A 27,452-nucleotide genomic window follows, 5' to 3' on the forward strand; every position below is an offset into this window, starting at 1 on the left:
TACCACGTCGATCAAGAACGGAAGGTGTAAGGCTGTCAACAACTTGGCAGGTAGAGGTCTGACTAGTGAGTGGTTGGGAGTCACCCACCTGCCCAAGCCATGTGCGATTTAAGGATATCTTCCGTGCAATTAGCTAATGGAAAGCAAAGTAGGAACTGTACGACACCTGCCTGCTAGCAGACTCGTAATCATTACCTAGAAACCTCTTACTATAAATAGAGAGCTCCCCTCTCATTTTTCGAGATTCTGATTCTGATAATATAAACACTGTCTCTCCCTCTTTGTATTTCTATTTCTCTTATCGCTACTTGCGATCTGATTGTAATCTTTCATTTATAAAAAAGACAATGAATGTAAGATTCGCTTGAGCATCCGAACCACTTTAAAAATCGTCTTCCTTTTATTCATTTCTTTTTCCATTCACATGTAATTTCTAAATCTGCTTAGCATCTTACATGTATGAATAGTTAGTGTCAAAATCAAACATTAACACATAATCTCAATGTTTAACTTATATGGGTAGCTTCCTTTAAGCCAAATTAGCGTGTTTACTTGTTTGTACTAAAAATTAAGCCAAGTATAATTTACTTATTTTGATCATAGATTCAGTTAATTAAGTAGTACATGGAATCATAAATTGGTTCGAAAAGTAACCATGCAGTTATCTTCTAGCAAATGACAGCTGCTTTCTTCGCAGTTGGTGACAAATTAAGCTTGATGTTGATAATGTATTATTGCTGTGCTTGAGTTTTTGGTAAAAAGATTGGGTTATAAGCTCCCTTTAAGCTTGATTTTGCCATTTGCATATGTAGTTGAAGTGGGAGCTCGGCCCAACGGCAGCCAGTTGCAATGGTCGACCACCTCGGGGCAAACCACCTTGAACAAAAGCAATACTCTAACCCAAGATGTCTCCACCAAATACTTGTCCCCATCGTCAAGCGCTCTTTACAATCGCCTTCGCACATTCTTCTTCTTTTGCTTCCATGGGAATATAAATTTTATCCTAACAGTGAACAAACATTGATTCAATTCTTAAGTAAATATTCACACGTTGCCACGATACATGCATATTATTATTATTCATAAGATATCCCTAACTTATGTGGATAATAATACGCAATGGTTATTGATAGGAACCACTCACAATTATAGTAAAGAGAGTTTTGAGTACAGTAAACCAGTCACATCTAGTAAAAGTGAAAGTCAATGAATATTGTTGACCGTTACGATAATCAAGAAAGATACAGACCATAAAATTAGTTGGTGGGTGTTGGGATGAAGTTTTAATACAGAGAAGGGTTACCTTGGGGAAGGTGCATGTCATTATTTGTCGACATCTCTAATTTAATACGATGATTATGCCAATATCCTCGCCAATTTCCATTCTCATTCTCGGGGTCTCATAAAAAGCTGATAATTGCTGCCTTGAACCAATTAATAACAACAATTTTATTAAACAGAAGGTGTTAATGAGAAGCAATATTAATCATGTTATACACTTCTTAACTAAGTTGTTTGTTATAACTATTTTATAAAATTAATCGAGTTATGTTCTTAATAAAAAAATTTGAAGCAGGAGACCTGACTCAATTACCATTACTGGAGTACAATCGGATATACGATCCGCATTCTTGAACAAGCCTCCTAGTGCAATGCCGGCATTGTTCACCAGATGATCCACTGTTGCATAAACCACATAATCATCAAACCATAAAGAATTTTCGGTATATATAAAAACTATATACAACAAGAAAAAGAATACAAAAGTTAGACCATGAAATTGGTAGCTTAATTTAATAGGAGTACTGGAGTGTTACTGGTACATACATCTGCCAAAATGATGGACTGCAGCATCATCAATAAATTGATTAGTCTTATGTGATGGAAGCATCTGCACGGACAGCGATAACATCTGGAGAGCCAAGACGCGGAGCTCTTTCAACCGCAGATCCCAAACGCTCTTCTTTCAAGTCAACAAGAGCTAAAGATGCTCCTCTATTCGCGTACTCATAAGCAATTTGCTCCAAAATTTTAAAAGAAATTATTTATCAGTAAATAATAATATAAATAAGAGGAGTGTTATTGTCTGTATGAGCTGTCAATTATTGAATTGATTTTGTACTGATTTCGTAATTACTTCCAGGAATCTGTTAGTTGACTAGTCTTGTATCTAAATATAGAAACAATTTGTTTCCTTTTTAGGATGTAATTATCTTCATATATTACCTCTGATTTGGAGAAGAATACGCACATGATTATTCAGCATTGAAACTTTTGTTTGACATGGTATCAGAGCAGGTTCATCTCCAAGAGAAGTTGTGTTAACAATTGAATTTCTTTTTCTTTTCTTTCGAAATTCGTATTCATATTCTGAATATTCACCACTGTTGTGAATTCTATGGCTGTTATCATAGGCGTATCAATAGATCTTATCCGACCACCAGCACCACAAGTTGTTGTTCATCAAGACAACTCGGCATTTCCAATCGGAATCACTCTGGATGAGACCAAGTACTCATTATGGTCTCAACTCATGGAGATGCGGATCGGTGCTCGCAACAAAGCTGGTTATCTTACTGGAGAAATGAAGAAACCAGCACCTAGAGATCCTAATCTTGGATCATGGATTACTGAAAATCACAAAGTCAAAAGTTGGTTGATTGATTCAATGAGTCCATCGCTGATGCAACGATTCATTCGTCTCCCTACAGCTAGAGATATATGGGAGGCTGTATCGAATACATTCTATGACAGAACTGACCAAACCTGTATTTTTGAGCTGAATCAGAGATCTTTCTCTACCAAACAGAATGGGCGACCATTACCAACGTATTACAATGAACTGGTTTCCATTTTCCAGGAAATCGATCACAGGACCACCTCCCAAGAAGGAACATTCGAAGGGGTGTTACAGCTGCACTCTGCAATGGCTAGGCTTCGAGTTCATATTTTTCTAAGTGGACTTGACTTAGAGTTTGATCAGGTTCGTGGAGAAATATTGCGAAAAGATCTGAGGCTTGATTTGGAAAGCACGTATGCTTATGTTAGAAGGGAATACCAGCAGAGACAAACAATGGGAGGCTCTCATCCAATTTCTGAGAACTTCGCCATGCTAGCCAGTCATAATTGATATGGATCTTCGAAAAACTGGGGCAATCAATCATCTAGCAAGGTTAACAATCTGTGTACACTCACTGCAGAGAAAAAGGTCACTCACAACAACGCTGCTATGAAATCATTGGCTATCCCGAGTGGTGGGATTTCTCAAAGAAGCCCCGTAAGAAAATGGCTGGGAAGGCTATGGTGACAGAAACAAAGGACGAAGAACAACCACCGCCTACAGCAAATGTTGCCCACCCAGGTATTATCGGTAAGGCATTTGTATTTTTTGTAACTTCTAAGAATAGAACTTGGATTATTGATACGGGTGCATTTGATCATATGACTAGAGATTTTGGCCAATTACAATCTGTTCTTCCATCTTCTCAATCTATTATTTACACTACAAATGGAAGTACTTCTCCTATTATTGGGAAAAGGTCTGTTACCTTGACTAATACTCTTACATTAGATACTGTTCTTGTTGTCCCATCTCTTGAATACAATCTTTTGTCTGTTAGCCAAATTACCTCCACACTTGCTTGCACTGTAACTTTTTGGCCCACTTTTTATGTCTTTCAGGACATCCTAACTCGGAAGATTCTTGGTTATGGTGTTAGACATTACTTGGAATTGATAGAAAATGAGGGACAAAATATCAATCAGGCAAATCAAGCTACCAATGAAGACAAAACTCGGGTAAATTTAATGTTTGGTTATGACATCGGAGATTAGGACACCTTTCTTTTGGTTATCTTAAAAATTACAACCACATCTTTTTTCAACTTTAAATGATTTAGATTTTCATTATGACATTTGTGAAATGGCTAAGAGCCATCGCACCTCTTATTTACCAAGTTAGAACCTTTTGTGGTGATTCATTCTGATGTTTGGGGTCTTGCAAAAATTTCTTCCCTTTCTAAAGCTCGTTATTTTGTAACATTTATTGATGAATGTACTAGAATGATTTGGGTGTCTTTACTTATCAAAAAAAGTGATGTGTGTCTAGCTTTTCAAAAGTTCCACAAAATGGTAGGTACTCAATATCAAAAGTAGATTTGTGTACTCCAATCTGACAATGGTACTGAGTATATGGATGCCTCTCTTGGCAATTATCTAAACATTCATGGAATTCGTCATCAAACCTCATGCACTTACACCCCACAACAAAACGGACTAGCTGAGAGAAAAAATAGACAACTTTTAGAGGTAGTTCATGCTTCTCTTTTTGGCATGAACATGCCTCGTTTTTATTGGGGAGAAGCTGTAAAATCTGCAGCTTATCTCATTAATCGAACCCCTTCACGAGTGATAGATTTTCAAACTCTCCAACAAAAAATGCAATCCTTACTTTCAATTCCTCATCTTCCTAATCTTGAACCTCGAGTCTTTGGTTGTATTGTTTACGCTCACATTCCAAAAAGTTTACGAACTAAACTTGATCCATGTGCCAAACGCTGTGTTTTCATTGGCTATTCTGAACTTAAAAAAGGTTATAGGTGCTATGATCCATAAACCCAAAAATTACATGTGACTTTGGATGCCTCTTTTCATGAATTAGAGCCTTATTATTCAAGGGGAGTCTCTGAGCATTCCTTCCAGGGGAGAGTTCTAGTGAAGAGAATGTTCTACAACAAAATGGAGGAGGAGGTGAATTTGTAGAACTAGAAAACATAGTCGAAAAGCTTCAAAATCATGATGGAAATGAGGTTCAACAAAAGTGTGATCCCCCCAATTTTCTGGACATGTCTGAAGCACTACCAAGGCCGCCAGAGTTACTCATGTCTACACCATTAACTGAAGAATTAACTGAGAGTGTTCCTCCTTCGGTAATTTCAAATCCAATGTCTAATGAGTCTAATGAAATATCTGTTTCTGCAGAAAATATAGATCCTAGATATCCACAAAGGTCAAATAGAGGAATTCCAAAGAAACAATATGAACCTGATCCCAAAGCCAAAACTAAATACCCAATTAGTAACTATATGTCATCTCATAGGTTGTTTGAATTATATGCACTTACTATTAATCAATTATCCACTATATCTATTCCTAGTAGTGTACAGGATGCTTTGGAAGATCCCAAATGGACTAAGGTGATGAATGAAGAGATGGCAGCTCTACAAAAAAATGCCACTTGGGAACTTGTTTCACTACCTAAAGAAAAGAAGACAATTGGATGTGGATGGGTGTTCACAGTGAAACTCAAAGCAGGTGGAAGTATTGATAGGTATAAAGCGAGACTAGTGGCAAAGGGATATACACAAAGGTATGGAATAGACTACCAAGACACTTTTGCACTAGTAGCCAAGATAAATACCATTCGCATTATTATTTCTATAGCAGCCAATCGAGATTGGCCCTTGAAACAATTCGATGTTAAAAATGATTTTCTCAATGGAGACTTGGAAGAAGAAGTTTACATGGAGGTACCTCCTGGTGTCAAACGTAGTTCCATGTGTGGAAATGAAGAATGTAAGCTGAAGAAGTCCTTACACGAACTGAAACAGTCACCCAGGGCCTGGTTTAAGAGGTTTTCAGCGACAATGAAGGCAGCTAGTTATAAACAGAGTAATTCAGACCATACTTTGTTTATAAAACACAAAGAAGGAAAGTTAATGATGTTGATAGTGTATGTTGATGATATGGTATCAACAGGAGATGATTTGTCCGAAATGAAGGCACTACAAGAACATTTGGCTGCTGAGTTCGAAATGAAGGATCTTGGGCAGCTTAAATATTGATTGGGGATTGAGGTGGCAAGATTGAAACATGAAATTTTTCTTTCACAACGAAAATACGTGTTAGATCTTCTCACTGAAACTAGAATGCTTGATTGTAAACCAATAGAAACACCTATAGAGATGAATCACAAGCTTGGGATTCTACCAGATCAAACTCCAATTGATAAGGGTCGTTACCAACGGCTAGTTGGGAGGTTAATCCACTTATCACACACAAGGCTAGACATAGTGTATGTAGTAAGTGTTGTAAGCCAATTCATGCATACGGCAAATAAAGAATATATGGATTTAGTCTATCGAATTCTGAGATATTTGAAGTGTGCTCCAGGGAAAGGTTTATTGTTCTCAAAAAATGATGTCTCAAACATTGGAGGATACACGGACTCTAATTGGGCAGGTGACCAGACAACTAGAAGATCGACGTCAGGTTATTTTACATTTGTTGAAGGCAATCTCGTCACTTAGAGAAGCAAGAAGCAGAAGGTTGTGGCAAGATCAAGCACTAAAGCTGAATTTCAAGGAATGGCCCAAGGTGTGTGCGAGATGTTATGGATCAGGAACATATTTAAAGATTTGGGGATTGATTATGCAAAACCCATGAATCTTAACTGTGATAATAAAGCAGCCATAGAGATTGCCCAGAATCCTGTACAACATGATCGCACAAAACATGTTGAAGTAGATCGTCATTTCATCAAGGAGAAGCTTGACGAGAAAACTATACAGTTTCCATTTGTCCAATCCGAAAAACAGTTGGTTGATATGCTCACAAAAGCAGTATCAGTAAGGGTGTTTCATGACTTAATTGATAAGTTGGGCATGATAGATATCCATGCTCCAACTTGAGGGGGAGTGTTTGCATGAGCTGTCAATTATTGACTTGATTTTGTAATTACTTCTAGGAATCTGTTAGTTGACCAATCTTGTATCTAAATATAGAAACAATTTGTTTCCTTTTTAGGATGTAATTATCTTCATATATTACCTCTGATTTGGAGAAGAATATGCACATAATTATTCAGCATTGAAACTTGTGTTTGACAGTTATTGAAAATATTAATTATGATAATGATTTATGCAGACTTCGCCAATTCCTAAAGCTGCTCCAGTGATGACTAATGCTTTTCTGGTGACATTTTCACTTCATCGGTGTCTCTTAATACAATCAAATCTAGTATGACCTAGCACAATTTAATCAAAAGGAAGAACGACGTTTTCCCACCCAAGGTTTGGCCAGGCGACACTTTGCACCCTTCAAGTTTCAAAATGACACTTTCCCACCCTTCATTAGGTTCTGTTATTTATTTTTTTGTTAATATTTTATTGAAAAGATGAAAATACCCTTAAATATTTGACTTTATAAATTTTTTATTATTTTATAATCAGCTACATAGTCAAATATTAGAAAGTCAAAAAAGAAAAAATAGTTAACCCTACCTAAAAATTTAGGAGTAATGTTATGAAATTGTTTAAAGTTAAGTACTTATTTATTTATAATGTCATCAATATTTCATCACTATTATTTAATAATCTACTATATTTATAATGTTTTTTATTTTTACTAATTAACATAAATAAATCAACATTCTTAATTAATTAAATAAAGAAAGGAAAAAAAAATCTTTACACTTGAACTAATAAATAATCGAGTAAAGACTTTGATTTAACTAAAATTTAATTTATAATAAACTAATAAGAAATAAACTATTTAAGGGTGTTTTCATCTTTTTAGTCAAATATTAGCAAAAAACACTAACAGAACCTAACGAATGGTGGGAAAGTGTCATTTTGAAACTTGACGAGTGGGAAAATGTCATTTTGTGTGGGAAAATGTCATTCTCCCTAATCAAACTAGGGGTGTTCACGAGCTGAGCCGACAGAGTTTTCGGCTTAACGAGCTTGGCTCATGAAATGGGATAAAGAAAAGAGCCGAGCCGAGCTGCATATTTTATGGCTCAACTCAGCTCGTAATGAATTTAAGGGGCTCCAAAAAATTCAATTTTTTAAAAAAAAATTCCTAGGCAGCCCACCTGATGCTTTTTGTTCATGGATCAGATTATTTTTTTTTCTTAAAATGGAAAGATTAGGAATAAAGAATGTGTTTGAATGTAAGTGAACTAAATACGGGTTTTGTAATGGTTTTGATGATTAATTGGTTATTTGGTGTGGTTGTAGAACAAAATGGGGGTATATCTGAGCACCCCCACTAATACTATCAAAGTTCTATAAGTCTTACGCGAGCTCCACATTTCAAAATACAAATTACTATCTTTTTGTAAGTTTCATGTTGCTCTTCAAAATCAATATCTACCAATATAGTATGATTCACCCTAAAAGTAAAATACTCACAGTATCTTCCATTATGGCACACCAACCTGGCATGGATGACGCCCCATATCAAGGACTCTCATTTTCGCCATCCTCAGACAACTTCTCAGTCCCACAGATTGCAATTTTTTTCTTCTCATGTCCTCATATATCACCCAACAATTAAACCTACTTAAAATAAACATTAAATGAAATGCTGTTGCTATTAACAATTTATCATTCAACATACTATATGTACCACAAATTAAGTTAAGTGAACTAAAGGTTTTTTCTTTAGTTCACTTGACTTAATTAAGTTTTCATCAAAATAAAATGGGGGGTTAGCATAACTATACATCAAGTGACATCCCCAACCATCAAAAAATATATATAACAGCAAAATAAAATATATAAATTGTCGAATGACTGGAATCCTCAAAAGATAATTGGATGTATGTCCACTGTAGCCCCACTCCTCATACAAACAAATTAATGTGAAACACATTAAGTACAATTGTCATTTTATATAAACCGTAAAGATGAAAATGCAAACCTGAACACAAAACTAATAAATATAGACCTATAGAATCCTACTGCCACAACCAATAACTCACGGGTGATCAACCAATCTGCTGCCTTCCATCACCTGACAGGACAGGAAGCTGAATCTCCAAGTGATCCTCCTCTTTCTAAAATGAAAAAGAGATAAAAATAAACTGTATGTTAGAATAAAGTAATTTTAAATATTGAATTGAACGAAAAATATAATCAGTGGAACTTACTTTGCACCCTTTCTTCACTCCATTCAAAGTGTGACACCAGTCACATCCACATAACAACATCTCCACCGTAGCTGGTGACAAAGAAGCTCGGTAGCTATCAATAACACTACTCCGAGCACTGAATGCAGACTCTAAAGCAACCGTAGTGATCAGGGTGGCTAGTATCTCATGAGCCATCGTAGACAATATAGGGTACTTGGTTGAATTTGTCTTCCACCACTGTAAGACATTGAATGAGTCATGATCCCCCACACACTTATGACATCCCTTTCCCAAATAACAATCCAACTTAGACTTACTAGGCTCAACAGTTTTAACCACGTCCAAAAAACTGCTAAAATCACCCCAGGTTTGGGCTCCCTCAACCGTAGCCACCTTACCAATGGCTCCATGTCCATCCTCTTCTGATGTAGAAGCACGGTGATAGTCACACCTTGATTAGCTTGAACGTACTCCTCATATAATTCATACAATGCATCCCAGACTGTCATCATATTTGCCCGCACTTCTGCCTCTGAATACATCTTAGAGAATGCCCACTGAATAACCCTCATTTTCAACCGAGGACCCAATACAGCAGCCACAGACATCAACACATTACATTCCCCCCAATATTTATCAAACTTCTCTTTCATTTTCCTAACCATTACTCTAATAAAATCATCTTCAGATTCACTTTTACTATCCAAAATACATTTCACTACACACACCTCCTTCAAGAATAAATTAGACGTCAGATAATCATTTCTTGAAATGAGTTTGGCTGAACCACTAAATACTTTTAAAATGTCGCAGACTTTCTCCACTTTCTCCCAATCCTCGTCACTCGAATTATTATGATAATTGATATCTCTCTCTTTCAATCTTGGAAAAACCTTTTTGAACTTAATTGTCATTGCCAACATTTCTTAGGTAGAATTCCACCTTGTTTACAATGGAGAATAAGTTTTCGAATTGGCAATTTAAGTTATTGTACAATCTCAAAAAATACCTTTAGCCTACTTTTTGAACTGTTGATATACAACACACTCTCATAGATGTCATCAATGATGTGCCTAATTTAATAAAGTTCATCTTGAACAATCAGGTTCAAGATATGTGCACAACATCTTACATGAAAAAGTTTACCTCCACAAAGGAGTTTCCCCGAAACTTCAAAATTTTCCTTCAAAACCTTAATCGCAACATCATTACTTGAAGCATTATCTACAGAAATAGTATATACCTTATTTTCAATTCCCCATCCCATTAGGTACTTGAAAATGCCATCCGCAATCGCAATACCAGTCTGGGGAGGAGGTAGATGAACAAAGTTGAGGATACATCTATTCAGCCTCCAAGTACTATCTATCTAATGCCCGGTTAACACCATATACTCCATCTTTTGATTCCTTGAATTCCATAAGTCTAGAGTCAAACTGATTTTTGTCACACTCTTCAACAAAGTCTTCAATTTGACCTTCTCACTTTCATATACCTTCATACAATCTTTTTTACAAGTATGGCGGGAAACCGGAGTCCATTCAGGAATCTCATACTCCATCATATTGTTCAAGCTCTCTTCCTCCACAATTGTAAATGGATGCTCATGCATGAGCACCTAATGGGCGATCAGTTCCCTCATTTTCAACATGTCAAACTTCCCATTTAAAGCTAGCAAAATAGTAGTTGCAACATCATTACCGGCACTCGAAAAACTAATATATTGTTGCCTCATGGAAGTTTTTCTCCTTAAACATTGGCTTAAATGTCAATTAAACTGGGTGGTGCTTCCGATGGCATTTATACACAACTTTACTTTGCAATTGATACACTTTGCCTTTTTAGTACCATTAGGGAGTACCACCTCCTTAAACTCCATCCATACCACTGATGTCTTCGCTCTTTTTTCCTTCTGAATTGGATTTTCATTCTCATCACCATTATCTGGGCTACTAATACTTTGCTCCGTATTTGTTGTGGTTGCATTCAAGTTAAGGTTACTGCCAAGTGTATTAGTAATTGTATCTTGTATTGTAGGGGTGCTTGAGAAAGTACCCTCCATTTACAAACCTATAAATGAAAAAAAAAAAATTAGCAATTTAATGCAAAACCAATATGAAATAATGTAAAACTATTACATTGCACACACATCAAACCAATACATTATACATTGCACATCAAACGTTACTATTAGAGTCATGAAAGTGACTCTATTTTGGTGATAAAAATACCCCAAGTGTGATTAAATTGAAGTATATTGAGGCAATTAAAGAATTTATGAATTTATTCACGAAAATCGCTTCCTAATATTTTTCTTATGAATTTAACGTGTTTGAAATGATTTTGGAAAGGATATGAGTTGATATTAGGTTGTGATTTATGGATTAGAGGTGATTTTGTCTCATTTATGCTGTTTAGGGGGTAAACTGTCATATTTATTAGGGCTGATTTTGTCACGTTTCAATTATGCAGGGACCAAAGTGATATTTTGCATTTTATTCTATAAAAGAAGATGAAAAGTCGCGTTAACAGGGAGGCTGTTCACCCAGTTTTCCGGCGAGCTCCGACGACGATTCATCTTCCCCGACCACCTATCATCTTCATCAGCCGTCAACGCCACCGTGGGAAGTGAAGAGCTGCCGTGACGTTTCATCTTCCACCACCGCGATGCTTCGCATTCCCGGCTAGATTTCACCGTTTTTCGGCGATGTTTCAGCTCCCTAAGACTTGATCTTCATTCCCCACGGCCGGATCTAGCATTTCCAAGCTTCAACTGCCGCAAAAACTGTCGGAGTCCGCCATTTTGCCGCCGCGCCTCTTCATCTTCCAGCCGAGATCATGCTCATTTCCAATGACTTCTCACCTCCCTAGGACCTGATCTGAACTCCCCATCACCAGAGCTTTCCATTGGTGCCTTCGGATCCCATTTCTGCCACCATTTTTCGGGAAGACCCGCCGGAAAATTAACGTTTTCCGGCGAGTGTGGCTGTTCGTATTCCGGGTTGTCCATTGATTGTTTTCGGCCCTTCTTCGCATCATATCGCCGTCGGTTACCTCCTCTCCGCCATGATCAGCTCCGTTTCCACTATTTCAGCCTCCGTCATCACCACCATGAGGGACTGAGCCACCGGTTGTCTGTTACGGTGTAGGCGAGATCGAGATTGACTCCATTGATCTCCTCATCAACTCTCGACTAGTTGGATGAGCCCGAATGTTGGACATTTGGTTAAGTTTCTTGTATTCAGATTATATTTGTTTTCGTTTCAGTTTGTTTGCGATGCTTTAATATTATTCTGATGCTCGACGTGTTGAATTGATAATGTACATTGAGAACGTTTATTGATAAATAACTTTTAGCATAATTGAATGTCGGTTTGAGATTATTGAATGTTGATTATGACTTTAAATTGCTTCGGTACTGATTGCAATCAAGTTGTAGTAGCGTTTAATATCATTTCTACTAGGAATGCATTTGTTGTGTAATTAGTTGATTGGATGATACAGGTTGATAGGTTGTACTTGTTAACATTGTACCAACTAGTGGTGTTTAAGGGTTTAGCGTTTTTCGGTTAGTCGATGATAGCCTTTAACCAATCGATCTGTAACTAAGACGACGGGGAGACAGGATAGATTATACCTAACTTGCCGGAAGCCATTTTATTGATTTGCCTAGCCTTGTAAGATTAGGAAATTGAAGAGCGAGGAGAGGAATTGTGAGAGTTGGTCTTGAGTCAAACCGAACCCGTAGCGACAACGCTTTTAATATTGTGTTTTAGTTAGCAATTTATTTGATGCTTTTTAATTTCCTGCAAGTAATTAGTTTCCTTAGTTTTAATCAATCATTCTGCCAATTTCTCTTTCGTTAACTCAAAAATACATTAGGTCATTAATCTTGCTCTCTGTGGATTCGACCCTACTTACCGCTAACTACGATATTTAGGTTTAATTTTGTGACTGTGACGACCGGTTCAACAAAATTTTGATTGAATTTAATCACACTTGAGGTATTTTTATCACCAAAATAGAGTCTAACAGTTACGCACTAGATATTACATCTAATTTTGTCAATTTGAACCAATATTAATTGTCACAAATACATCCTGACATTCATTTATTATTTAATTAGAGATGTTGGTTGAAGAATTAAATGCTCTATTTATTCATTCAAACCCATTTATTCTTTAAATGACTTTGTAGAATTATATGTCTTATGCCTATTTATATTACTACATAAATCATAATGTCTTTAATACCAAATTAAAGATTCCTTCAAAACAAGCAAATCCCCTACTGACTAGTGCAAGAGATTTCAACTATGAAGACTCTTTACTGCCCTTTACCCTTTTGCAATTTAGTCTTCACTGCCCTTTACCTTTTTGCAATTTAATATATAACAAAGCCCCTAGTCCCCACCACCGAATGCACAACCACAAACACAAACAAATTTATAAATTGCACTTCTGCTATTTATTGTAAAACAAATCCCCACAAGTACAAGTCCACAACCACAGTCCACAAACAAATTAACAAACTCCTTTGCAATTTCAATTTTCACGTAAACAAATGTCCCACAAGTCCACAACATAACCACAACCACAACCACAACCACAAACAAATTAACAAATTCAGTAAAGCAATTTAAACAAACAATGAAACAAACTGGCCTACAGGCTACAACAGACTGCTCTTCACAAACATTACACAAATGTTAACCAGGATACCAGATCAAGGGCTCAACGGTTCTTGTGTGGGTTTCACAGCAACACCAGGACAGTCAACGACCACAACAGAACCCTGATACAAGATTCCCTGAATTGTTTCACCGAAAAAATCCCCCTGTTACAAACAAACAATTCACCAAAATCATTCTTAAAATTCCATTGAAATAGTTCACAAAAATCAATCACAGATGGGTTTCACAAGCAACAACAACTGAGAAGCTCCAAAACAAACAACCTTCTCGCGAGAAATCGACGGTTGACGGTGTCATAGATGGGTTTCACGGCGAATAGAGAAAAGGAAAGGAATCGCGGCCAAGCGTCGACGAGAGTTCAATGGGTTTGACGGCGACAACTCTGCGACGAAAATCCGAAGGAGAAGACGGTGTTGACGGCGACTGGGAGTTGTGCTGCCAGTTTTAGAGTTTGGGATGACTTTTATGGAAAATGATAAATTGTCGACATTTTAGGGATTTTAATATCGGGGGCATTTTGTCATTTTTTAAAACTTTTGTTGTAAAATTTTCATTTTAATCTCCTATACTTTAGAAAACCCCCAAAAAGCCCCAGTTTTTTCGAGTCAGGCTCGGCTTGCAAGCCTAACAAGCCGAGCATGGCTCGAACTCGGATTGTTCTGTTTCACGAATTGAGTCGAGCTGAGCCAGCTTGTTATCAGACGAGCCGAGCCGTTAACAAGTCGGACTCGAGCCGAGCCGAGGCGGCTCAGATCGTTAAGCACTCCTAATCAAAACGTAAAATTCTAGACTATTGAGTCTAGTACGATGTAGTATAATGGAACTTGAGAAAAAATATTTAATTGTTCCATTAAAGATGTAGATAATAAATCACATGTCGTTTAGATAAAAACTTAGGTAATTGACTATATTTATCCAAACCTTCATTTATTATGTTTGTGGGTTTGGTTATCTACTACTTCCATGTATTTATTTTCTAACAAAGCCTCAGCAAAAAGTTATTCAATAGCAAACAGTGTAGTAATATAACATTTACTGTCTTACGTCTATGTTTTTTTGTATCAACTACTTTTGTTAAAATCTCTTATAATGATATATAAAAGATGTTGTAGATTAAATAATAAGTAATCATTATAATTATCTTATCGTCTTTGTTATTAATAAAACCTCATAGATATTGAGACAAATCACTGATTAAAAAAAAAAAAAAATTATTCTGAATTTAGAGAACAACTGCTTTTAAATAGTTTAAAATTTTATTTATTATAAAATACAAGACATTTTTAAATTGACTGTCTTGAAAACGTTATTCTGCATATTTTAAAGTAAAACTATTTTATGAGTTGGTAATGGAGGCAAATGATCCAATGCCATATCAGCAATTACACAATTAATTCTTTTGAATTTAAAACACCATAACCCAAAGAGGCTCTCCCACAAGCTTTCTGATTTCAGTGTGCCTTGGACTGGACGTATTTAATTATATATACGTAGTTGATCATATCGAGAAGAAACTCCATAATAGAAATATAGGATACCTTAGAGCAATGATTTTGAGTCCTCACATACTTGATCTTTGAACCCCATCATCATTATAAAAGAGATTAAAAAATGCAATTTCATGCTTGATTCTTCATTTACTACTAAACCATTGTAATGCTTTGAAAACGGCAGATTCTGTGGAAGACATTTATGATGAAAATCTATCATCTTTAATTTATAAAAATAATAATTTATTATAGAATTAACAAAATTTTAAAGAAAAATTCAATTTAGGTGGAATTCAAAGTTTGCTGTTTAAGGTGGGGGGCTGATGAAAAATTTGATGGGCTCTAAAAATCAATTCCCAATACCTTAAAAGCATAAAGACCAGGCACTACACTGAAACTAATTTATTATTATTATTAATTTTTTTTTTTTTTAATTTTTAAGTTTCAAATTAAGCTGTGACGTGAAAACATCACAAAGGAATTATGTAATTTGTGTTTTAAGCCTGAATGAACGGTGCACAAGGGCCATTCTAACACACAACAAAGTTACTTGGATCAAGGAGAGAGCCCAAATGGTCAAACAGTCAAACCAAGGCTACCAATTTCTGGTTCAAGTCACCTGGACTGAAAAAGCAAAAGCAAGTAGCTCTTCGTCACGCTCCAACAAGACCACTCACACTGACCAATGATTCCATTCATCTTTTATCTCTAATCATATAACCCCGTTTCCTATCAACTTCTTTACAGTTTGCAGAACTTTGTTAATAAATTTCCTGAATAACTTCTCTGAGTTCACGTACCAACTCTTGCAATTCTGTTTTAACAAAAAAATTTAACCACAGGGATTATGAAGCTCAAATGAGTATCATATAACTACACAAGTATATTCCATAAACCATTCATCGGAGTTCTCTTAACTTTCCCCAGTCTTGCAAATTGCAATGATAAATTTAAAGGGAATTAAATATAAAACAAGAATAACACGTTGTTGCTAGGCATTTTTCTTTAAAGTATTGGGTCAATGGATAAAAAGCAAGCGGCACAACCATTCCAGTACTTCGGGGCAAAGAAGCTTCAACACAAACAATACTCTGACCCAGGATGGCTCTGTCACATACCTTTCTCCACGACAAGCCCCGCTCACAATTGCCTTGGCACAAGTTTCGGTCGACTCAGCCGGTACAAACTCCATTCGGGTCTGTCAAAATAATTCCAAAAAATGGAAATGACAAGGAGAGAGCGATAAGTTTATGCAGGTAGGCTAAGAAGTAGCAAAAGGCCTAATTGGCATACCTCCGATATAAATTCGGGTTGCGTCATCTCTGACTCAATGATTCCAGGATTCACTATTGTTATGCCAATATCCGAACCAAATTCTGTTCTCAATGTATCAAATAAGCTTGTTAGTGCTGCTTTGCTTGCCTGAATCCATTGCGGAACCAGAATTAATCATAATCAGCTAAACAGAGAAAAAGAGAAACTGAATAAATCAAATTATGAGGATATATATCTAACATTGTAGAAGCTCAATCTCGGTATAGTGAGCCATCCAGCAGTTGAAGAAATGACAATAATCTGCCCTCGCTTTTTCTTAGGTGTGGAACTGCAAAGTGCGTTGCATAAAGTGAACCCCAGAAGTTTATGTTCTACAACCACATCAAATATTGGTAATCTTTTAGCACTGATAATGCAAATTGACATGTATATAAAAGGCCATACTCTTAAGGTTCTCTTCAGTGAAAAAATGCATATATTACTTGGGAGTCGTAATGCACACCCCATTCTAAATTCTTGCAATAGCAATCGCAATATCTAAGATTGATACCAGAGTTATTAACATGGAAGAAAACAGTAAAATCATTGAATGAACTAAAGTATGAAATTTATTACTTGATTCTTGGAGAAACTAGTGCAGTTATAATCTTGTTATTCCTTTTTTTATATCTTCTCATGATTTCCAATATCAAACCACAATAATATGACTTAGTTCCTTGAAACATTTGTGAAGTTATAATCTTATTACTTAATTCTTGGAGAGATCTGTGTAATCAATGTTGTATTTCCCATTAAATTCATGTATCAGTCTCCTATATGAATGCACAGGTACATAACTCCATAAAACTATGAAAAACAATTAACCCAAAAACAATATTATTTACACATGGCATTTCTCTTTAGGCTAAAAAATATGTAAATGTAAAATGCGTTAAATACATACCATAAGAGAATGGAAATCGGAGATTGAATTGACATCTTCAAACATGCTGACTTTAGTAATGCCGGCGTTGTTCACCAGGTGATCCACTGTCTCATTAACCAGGCATAGAAATCAACTTTTTGTTTGTTTTTGTTATCTAAAGGACAAAAGTTGAAAAGAGAATTCCATGTGTACTTACATCGACCGAAATGATTAAATGTTTCATCTACAAAGCGCTTACAGTCTTCAACCTTAGAAACATCTGAACAAATCACTATAACATCCGGTGACCCAAGCTCTCCAGCTTTAACAGCCACTTCTTTAAGACGACCTTCTCTTCTTGCAACAAGAGCCAAGGAAGCTCCTCTTCTAGCATACTCGTAAGCAAGATACTTGAATTCATTTAGAAAACACAATCATATATATGGTTTTATTAATTGGTTATAATAACAATGAAAATTATGAGATTCATATAAGCAATATGATTGGAGGAGAGCATTCGATCTACCTAGCTACGAACCTCACCAATTCCTGAAGATGCTCCAGTGATTAGCACCACTTTTCCTGCCACATTTTCTCTAAATATAGATCTTTTTATATAGTGAAGACACTTGAAAGCAAGATATGGTGGTAATAGAAAACAAAGCAGAAGAAATGTTAAAGGAGGAAGAAGAATGTTCAAGAAGTTGTGAATGAAATCCATGGCTTTTTGCTACCGCGTGTAGACAGAGAAAAGAGCAGGGGAGGTTGAGCAGTTATAGTTACTGCATACAATTAAAATATTTAACTCGAATTCACAGCCAACTACTCCACCTTAATTAATGTGCCATTTATATATTTTTGAAATCATATTTGAAGATTCGAATTTATGCGTTTTGCGAAATTATCCATTTTAAAAATAAGAATTGTTGGAAGATAATAAATCAATTAATAATCATCAGAAAGGTACTTCTTGTGAAATATGATGGAGGTAATGGAAAACATAGGTTGTCACTGGACTTGTGTGATTAAAGTTGTGAATATGATCGTAACACGTTTGCTTAAACTTTTTTTATTTTTTCACAGCTATGAACTTCTTGTAATGGGTTTTACTACACTATTATTATGTAATTACACATATTATAACCTAAAGAGATTGGGAAAGCGGGAAGAATGTATCTTATCATTTATGCTTCATCTCATAATGTAAAATTTATGTATAAGTTGGAAGAATGCGATTACCTATGTTAAGAGGGTGTTTGTTTGAGCTTATAAGTTAGTCAAATCAACTAAACTCTAAAATCAAATTGACATGATTGTTTATAATTTTTTTGAGCTTATAAGTCAAAAAATAAGTTGGGAAAACCTTTATTATTATTATTATTATTATTTTTGCTTATAAACACTCTGTTTATAAGTTACTTTAACCAAATATATTACCATATTATCCCTATTTAATATAATTATAATTCATTATGTTTGTTCATTAGTTTATTTTGTATAAATAATTCAAAAATTATTCATATAAATTTTTAATAAAATATTTGTCTATAAAGTATTTGTTTATTTAATTCTAAAATTTATTTAATTCTAAAATTAAATTATATTGTAATATGATTGAAATATATTGTGATGATATTATAGTAAAAATTTGAGTTAATATAATTTATTATTTGATAAAATAATATAGTATCATTTTTTATTATTTTAATAATAAAATATGACTTATAAGTCATATTTTTCAACTACTTATTAATTACTTGTAAGCATTTTAACTAAACACATAACTGTTTAAATTTCAAATACTTATAAATTCAAATTACCTTATAAGCATTAACTGTTTATAAGATAATTTTTATAAACTCGACCAAATATGCTCTAAATAAGTAGAAATTTTTCGTTGGTTACTATCAATTTCTTAATTCAATTTGCAACAAATTTTCATTGCTTTCTAAAATTTTACGTAGGAACTATCGCCAGGAAAAAAAAATATTTAATTTATAAATTATATTTAAATTGGTTGGAAATTGGAATCATGTGTGTAACAGACAAGCACAAAATGAAAAGTGAAAAATAAAAAGCACAAAACAAAACAGCATACACGTCAAGGCTCTCATTCGGTTGGGAGCGTGGGTGAATATTTGGTTGGGTGGAGAAATATATTGGATTAATCCCAAGAGATGCATATATGTTTTAAGTAATGTTATAAAGAAATCTTATAAAAATCTTTGTACAAAGTGGTCTGATAAAAAAGAAATAAAAAAATGATTATAATGAGTTTGATTTTTCATTTTATTATTCCATTCAATTTTTTGTTACCCATTTGTTATAAAAGTCTTTGTAACATTTATTTGTACGTATATTATCAGTGAAGCATATACTATTAACAGATTTATTAGGCATTAAACTCAAAACTACTTATTTTTAATTTTAAATTAAGCTGTGAACAAATGGATCGTATAAAAGCCTGAATCACTTGGATTGGCACGGAGCCTAAATTCCGATACATGCATTTGACCAGTCAAACCAAGGCTACCAAATATGGTCAGAAGCTGGACTGAAAGAACTTCGTTTGATAATTCTTGAATATCTCCACTATATATATTAATAGCATTAAATTAATATATATATTAATGTAATTAATAGCAACTCTGTTTATTGTTTGGATTATATCTTCATAGTTCAGAAACTTAACCCACTATTCTTTTTCCCATGTCTTCCTATATAAGACTTTAATAACGTGTTTGATTGCTATATAAAGATTATTAAGATTTTAAATTGCAGGTCAAGAAGACAACATATGTTTCACAATAAGTCTGCCTTTAGCAATGGCTACTCTTTGCATCCAACATGATTTATTGCATGGCATAATAATAGTAGAGTAATGCTATAATTTTCCACTTGTTTGATACATAGCCACTACCTCATTTTTTAAATGAGAGTAAAATTGTTATAAAGCACATCGATAATGAGAATCCCAAAGGTGTATCACATAACTTGGGGTGCTAAAGTCAATAATATAATTATATGAAATGGTGGGATACTAAGGAGACTTCAAAGGCATCCAATTAAATGATAGGAAAAAGAATAACAAGATGTCGCTAGGGATGATTGTTTAAAGTCGTTCATTTCACAAACAACAAGCGGCAGAGCCAATCCACAAATTCAGGGCAAAGCAGCTTCACCACAAACAGCACACTGGTCCAGGATGGCTCTGTTACGTACCTCTTTCCACGACAAGCCCCGTTCACAATTGCCTTGGCACACGTTTCGGTCGACACAGCCGGTACCAAGTCCTTTTCGAACGTCTGTTAAAATCATTCAAAATAAATCAATATTAAAAAAAAAAAAAAAAAAAAAAAAGGACAAGGCAAGAAGATAGCCATAAGTTAATGCAGGTAAGAAAAAGACTAATTGGCATACCTCCGATTGAACGTAGCGTTGTGACATCTCTGACTCAATCCTTCCAGGAGTCACTATTGTTATTCCAATATCCGAACCAATTTCTGCCCTCAATGTATCAAATAAAGTTATTTGTGCTGCTTTGCTTGCCTGAATTTATTGCAGAACCAGTACCAGATTTAATCATAATCAGCTAATAATAAGTAGAGAACACGAAGAACTGAAAAATTTTATATTACAAAAGCTATATATATATATGTATCTTAACATTGTAGAGGCTTAATCCCGGCGTAGGGAACCATCCAGAAGCTGACGAAATGACAATAATCTTCCCTTTGACTTTTCTTAGGTGTGGAACAGCGAAGTGGGTTGCATAGACTGAACCCCAGAAGTTTACGCTCTGACAAACACATCAAATATCAGCAATCTTTAAGCACAGTGATGCATATTGACTCGTAAGTGAATCCACATTTGAACTCTTTTGTTTACGCTATTCCTTTAATGTTTCATTCATCAATCTCCTTTAGAATCGCACATTTACGATTTCCAGGATATGCCAAATCACTTTGGGCTTACAATTATGCCAAGGTTAAAAATTAAATGTAAAATGCGATAAACAAATACCATGAGAGGATGCAAATCGGGAATTGAAGTGGCATATCCAAACATGCTGACTTTAATAATACCAGCGTTGTTCACCAGCTGATCCACTGTCTCATTAACCATACATATTGCAGAATAGTACTATTCAATATTTTGTTTGTTCTTGTCAACAAAAATCCGAAAAAGTTAGAAATTAAAGAGATCGAACAAGTGTACTTACATCGACCAAAATGATTAAATGTTTCGTCTACAAAGCGCTTACAGTCTTCAACCTTAGAAATATCTGAACGAATCACTATAACGTCTGGTGATCCAAGCTCTTTAGCTTTAACAGCCACTTCTTTAAGACGACTTTCTCTTCTTGCAACAAGAGCTAATAAAGCTCCTCTTCTAGCATACTCGTACGCAAGATACTTTAATTCATTTAAGAAACACAATGATATATATTAGTTATCAGAATAATAAAATTATGAGATTCATATATTGGAAGACGACATTCAATCTAGCTATAGCTACTAACCTCACCAATGCCTGAAGATGCTCCAGTGATGAGCACAACTTTTCCGGCTACATTTTCTCTGAATAGAAATCTTTTCATACAGCTAAAACACTGGTAAGCAATATATGGTGGTAGGAGAACACAGAGCCAAAAAAACGTTAAAGGAGGAAGAAGAATGTTCAAGAACTTGTGAATCAAATCCATGGCTTAATTTTGTGATTGCTACAGTGTAGACCGATGAGAGAGGAGGAGAAGGTGAGTAATTGTATTTATTGCGCACACTGTAAGCAGATCCATGAAATGCTTAATAAACGAGGAGGCAGAGTAAAATATTAATTTAGGAAGTTACATTAATTTATAGAGGTCTAAAGTCAAGTTTCAATCTTAAAGAATGAAAAACTGGATCCTATAAGGACAAAAATGATAAATAAAAAAATCAGAGGCCTGGCGTGTGACGCCACCCCTTGCTGTAAAGCACGATATATAAGTATATAAATATTATTAGTCGCTCAACTACTCAATCCTTTTTGACCTAATATTATAACTTATCTTAGAGAAATTAAGTTTAAGGATTAAATAATATTATTGTTTTTGTCTGGTTAGAATGATAAGTATTATAAGAAACCCCGTTGTATTGCTGAATCTTAAATGACGGATCAAAAGTAAAAAAAATGAAGAGAAATTAGAAAGAAATGAAATTAAAAATAGAATGTTAATAGTTACAGATAGCAACTCCACTAATGTTTTCGTCAAGACTTGACTTTATTAATCCACTCTTTTAAATCTTGCTCTTAGGCCCAATTTATTATTTTAAATCATGCTCCTAATGAAATCGCATGTGTAAGGGTATATTGACAACAAATGCAATAATTATAAATATATTATATGAGTTTTGAAGGGGCGGTAATGTTAATTTTTAAAATCTGTGGATGACCAACTTTTCATTTAAATCCCCCTACTTGCTATATTATAGGAGGGAAAAAAAAATATTCAAACTTTAAAAACCTAACGGAATTAAAACTAACGAACGGTTTGATTAGAGTTTTCAGATTCTAAAAAGCTACAAATCCAAACAAGATTCTTAAAATATTACATGGAATTATATAATAAATATATAAATAAAATTTATATTTATATTTTAGCATAAATTAATACCAACTTAATATACACTTAATTTAATGTAAAAAGAAATTTTCTTTAATTTTAATTTTTTATTTAAAAAGTAAAAAAATAAGCCAACCAATCGAAATCAATTTCATTCAAAACTAATTTAAAAATAAGTCAACTAATGGAATCAATTTAATTAAAATTTGAATTTGATAAAAGATCTAAATAAAACCCGAACCAAACGTACACACTTCAATGTAAAGAAAGATAGTAGTGCAGCTGCATTACATCCTAGTATACACACATAATATAGTTTTATTGTCTACCAGACTATAAAAAACTCTAAAACAACTTGGCTCCTTTCAACGGTATTATTATTTTTATTCAAGCAAGCTATTCTTTCTTGCTGTCAGGAGATTGGATAGTGGATGGGTATAGAACTCTCTTGGCTCCAGTAAGGTCCAGGACTTTCTTGCTGGGCGCTTCGGTCGGTGGAGCTGGAGCCCCTGGCTCACTCAGATAAGACATTCTATAAATCCACTCCAGCAAATCAGGACATAACACCTTTAACCAATATGTAATCTTGAACCATGATGGCTCTGTTAAGTATCTATCTCCACGGCTAGCACTATTTACTATTGCCCTTGCACACCCACTTACTGATCCAACTGGGATTGCGCTTATTTGAACCTAATCCCCATCAAAAAAATATTTCAATTTAATCAAACACATTACTAAGAGTGATAAAAACTATTCCTAGCATATGCGATATAAGAACGGAAGAATATCTTACATCTCTCATGTCTTGATCGACTTCAATTTTGCCTGCCCTGGTGAAGAATTTGCCTTGGGTTAATTCAGACTCTATGAATCCAGGAGTCACAATGGTTATGCCAACATCTGACCCAACTTCAACTCTCAATGTCTCAAAAAAGCTTAGCATCGCCGCCTTGCTTGCCTGAGGTCATAATATAATTGAAATGTCAAAAACTATTATAAAAAATTGAAAGGATTAGAGTGAAGTAGTTACATTGTAGAAGGTATGTCTGGGTGCAGGCAACCACGAAGCAGAGGATGACAAAACTACGATCTTGCCTTGGCTACATCTGAGGTGTGGAACTGCGAAGCGAGTAGTATAAACTGAACCCCAGAAGTTTGTATCCTGTTAAAAATCATGGGACTCAGAAACAGTACCTGCTACTTAATAGACCACTGTACTCGTAAGCTCTCTAATTGATATTAGTGGAAGAATGAATTACCATTATGTACTTAAAATTAGTGATATCATCCGTTTCTTCAAACAAGCAAACTGCACTAATGCCAGCGCTGTTCACCAGATGATCCACTGCACCACGTACCCATGCACAATCAAATTAATTAATACACTATATATTTTAAGAAAATCACTACTCATTAACTTTATAAATTTGGTCTTACTTACATCTCCCAAAATGATTAACTGTTTCCTCAACTAGATGCCTGCACTCATCAACCTTTGAAACGTCAACACGAATGGTGATAACATCAGGAGAACCGATGTCACGGGCTGCATCAGCAACTTCTTCCAAGCTTCTTTCTCTCCTAGCGCAAAGAGCTAGGCAGGCTCCTCTACTAGCATACTCATAAGCCAATTGCTAAATATAAAGCATTAAATAAATTAATCAAAGGTCCTAGAATTATTATACCAGCGACAAAGGCTTTCACAAAATGATTAGTATAAGATATAGGAAAGGAGTTGATTATTAATTAATTACCTCTCCGATGCCAGAAGAAGCACCGGTAATGATGACGACCTTTCCCTCGAGATTTTCACTAAAAATGCTGCCGAACAGAGAAATGAAGAATTTGTAAGTAAGATATGGTGGTAAGAAGAGGCACAAGGAAAAGAAGGTAAATGGAGGAGCTACAAGGTTGAGAAACGTGTGAATAAAATCCATGACTGACTGAAGCAAGAGAAAAAATAAAATTTCATAATCGAATCTCGATTATGTTATTGTGTTTATAGTGAGGGGAAGGGATAGTGGTGGAAGGAGTGATAGAAGGTGCTGGCACCGTTGCATGGAAAGGATTCGACACGTTGTCTCAGACAAACCGCATCACCTCCCCATTTGTCATGTTATCGTGACTTTTGCCGCTTCAAATTTTAGAATGGATAAACCATACGTGTTTCAGTTTCTTCACTTAAAACTTTAAATTGAAGTTTCATGATGAGATTTCGCTGCAAAAGTCTTTATATTGCAATTTGCAGCTTAAGCTAGAAATAAAATTTGCTCAGTCAGAAATTCAGATATGGACCGCCTTAACTGGGCTGAACTTCTTGTTCAAACTCTAATGTCTAGTGAACCCATTAGCCCATGATACAACAAATTAAAATTGTGGGCTGCCTACAATACCCTGTTACCAATTTGAGTCCAAACAGAAGAATATGAACGAATAAACTCAATCAAAAGTTTATTTTCCGATTTTCAAAGAGTAATGTTGCGTGTACAAACAAGTCTTATAAAAATTTATGTATAAATTGATGTGATACAAAATAAATAAAAGAGTGAATATGATAAGTTTGACTTTTTATATTCATTAGCGGATCTAGAAATTTCTACTAGAGTGAGCTAAAGTAAAAATTAATTATACATTAATACTTTTGTCTATTAATATTTTTGTTAGGGTGGGCCAAAATATATAAATTATATATATTAATACTTAAAAAAAAAAATTTAAGGTTGGGCAAAGTGGCTGGATCCGCTCCTGCATTCATCCATTCATTTTATGCCACATCAGTCTGTACACAAATCTTTGTAAGATTTATTTGTACATATAATATTATTGATTTTTAAATAGATAACTTTATAGTTATTATATCATATGTAAATAACAATGTATACTACTACCACTGTTAAATAATTAGTTGACTCAAAATTTTAATTTATTTCATAAAACCCCAAGATTTGTATTTTTAAATTGTAACTGCAAACATCATGTATACATAACTCTGCATCTTGCATTTTGTTATGTTATTGTAATAGCACTTTTTCTTAAGGATTAAATACCTTTCTTTTTTTCCTTATCTTGATGTAGTTATTTATAAATTTATATCCGCAACCGCAAACAGTTGTTTCTTAAGCTATATATAAGAATTCCTTCTGAAACTTCTTCTGTAAATTTGTAATAGAAGGTTCAGATAACGGGCGGGAGCAATTACACCATGCACAACTACAGAGCAATCACTATTACAAATATAAAACTAGGAATGAATCTTCTCAACCCACAATTGTCTAACTATATATACTTGATTGCTGGTGGAAATAAAAGAGCAACTATTACTGTAACGTAATTCTGAACAAATTTGTTTATAAGATCTTATTTTTTAGATCCTTCCAAACTCGGGAAATTCTTTCTTCCCTGTATCATTATCCACAATTTAAAAGTCTAGCTTCGAGCCTTCTTCGTCTGTTGACCCTTGCAATGAAATCTTCAGCTCTTTTGTTCAATTCCTCTGCAGGGAAAGCGGACTGACGGTCAACTTTTCCTTCTAATTCCTGTCTTTCATTATTCTCCAACACTACATTTTTTTCGGAGCAATATTTCTCCTGTTTTTTCTCTTTAATTTTTTCCACTTCAAGAGTAGAAAAATTCTGATGGGCTCCAGTACATGTACTCTTGCACTTGTTAATGTACTCATCATAGTACACCTTGCTTGCTGAAGAAGTGTCTGAAGCAAAGAACTTGGATTCTCTTATAAGGATAACAACGATGAGGTTGCCCACTATGAACAAAAGTTTGGGGCTGATTATCATGAAACCAATTTTTGGGAGAGAAACAAACAGAAGCACCTTCATAGAAGAACATAGGGAGGGAAACCAAAAGGGGCTGGAACAGAATAGACTACAAGTTAATACTGTTAAAGAGTAAATAAAAAAACTCTCAAGTTGATTCTTCTTGTATATTTTCATGGCTTGAATCTTTTGCATCTTGGCAAGATACAAGTTACAAGAGAGGTTAACTAGAAGAGTTTAAAGAAAATTGTGAAGAAGAGACTAGAAGGGTTGAGATGCAAACTTCAAAACAAAAAAAGATGAATTGCCATCTGACGGAACGTAAAGCAATGCAAAAACAGGATTATATAGCGGGGAAAAGCGGGGTGTTTCTGGTAAAATGTGTGCTATTACTTTGTTTTTACTTTTATATGGGCGGGCCGGGCGAGTACTTTTTTAAAAGCCATGGGAGATTGATTATGCTTATTAGCGAACCTACTTTTCTATTTAGGATACCTTTTGCTTTCCCATAGCTGATGTTTTTGAATCCCTCAGGATCAGGTAACTAATTAGTACTAACAGTTTGAAGGATGAAAATTCTGTTTGAATTACAACCAATTAACTAGAGATAAACTGTCGTATATAGTTAAATGTTCCAGAATAATGTAACTAAATCCCTCTTAGGGCACATGAACCAAAATTGTATAATTGAAGAGCAGAGGAATAAGTGAAGAGTTACTTTGGATCACACATCTTATAATGTAAATTACTTAAACCATAAACAATTGTTAATTTGGGAGAGACGTTTGAAATTTG

At 34.7% G+C, this 27,452-nt stretch overlaps 3 protein-coding genes and 1 pseudogene across 3 annotated transcripts; all 4 read right to left on the reverse strand.

Moving 5' to 3' along the window:
- Nucleotides 1-15,981: 15,981 nt before the first annotated feature.
- Nucleotides 15,982-18,081, reverse strand: LOC116105427 (annotated as a pseudogene).
- Nucleotides 18,082-20,114: 2,033 nt separating this feature from the next.
- On the reverse strand, nt 20,115-22,085 carry LOC116105426 (11-beta-hydroxysteroid dehydrogenase 1B-like). The gene is made up of 6 exons (XM_031391853.1): nt 21,799-22,085; nt 21,499-21,691; nt 21,300-21,385; nt 20,944-21,075; nt 20,697-20,825; nt 20,115-20,581 (listed from the first exon to the last, which is right to left on the reverse strand). The coding sequence occupies exons 1-6, from the start codon at nt 21,979-21,981 to the stop codon at nt 20,399-20,401; spliced, it is 906 nt and encodes a 301-aa protein (XP_031247713.1). The 5' UTR covers nt 21,982-22,085; the 3' UTR covers nt 20,115-20,398.
- A 1,192-nt stretch (nt 22,086-23,277) lies between these two features.
- LOC116105445 (11-beta-hydroxysteroid dehydrogenase 1B-like) lies at nt 23,278-24,821 on the reverse strand. The gene is made up of 6 exons (XM_031391873.1): nt 24,639-24,821; nt 24,326-24,518; nt 24,144-24,229; nt 23,915-24,046; nt 23,678-23,842; nt 23,278-23,574 (listed from the first exon to the last, which is right to left on the reverse strand). Exons 1-6 carry the CDS (start codon nt 24,819-24,821, stop codon nt 23,278-23,280), a joined length of 1,056 nt encoding a protein of 351 aa, XP_031247733.1.
- Nucleotides 24,822-26,062: 1,241 nt separating this feature from the next.
- Nucleotides 26,063-26,956, reverse strand: LOC116105406. Its single transcript, XM_031391834.1, has one exon. It carries the CDS (start codon nt 26,850-26,852, stop codon nt 26,292-26,294), a length of 561 nt encoding a protein of 186 aa, XP_031247694.1. The 5' UTR covers nt 26,853-26,956; the 3' UTR covers nt 26,063-26,291.
- Between the last annotated feature and the right edge of the window lie 496 nt (nt 26,957-27,452).

This window comes from Pistacia vera, unplaced genomic scaffold, assembly GCF_008641045.1.
Source record: "Pistacia vera cultivar Batoury unplaced genomic scaffold, PisVer_v2 Contig499, whole genome shotgun sequence".
Classification (NCBI taxonomy): Eukaryota; Viridiplantae; Streptophyta; class Magnoliopsida; order Sapindales; family Anacardiaceae; genus Pistacia; species Pistacia vera.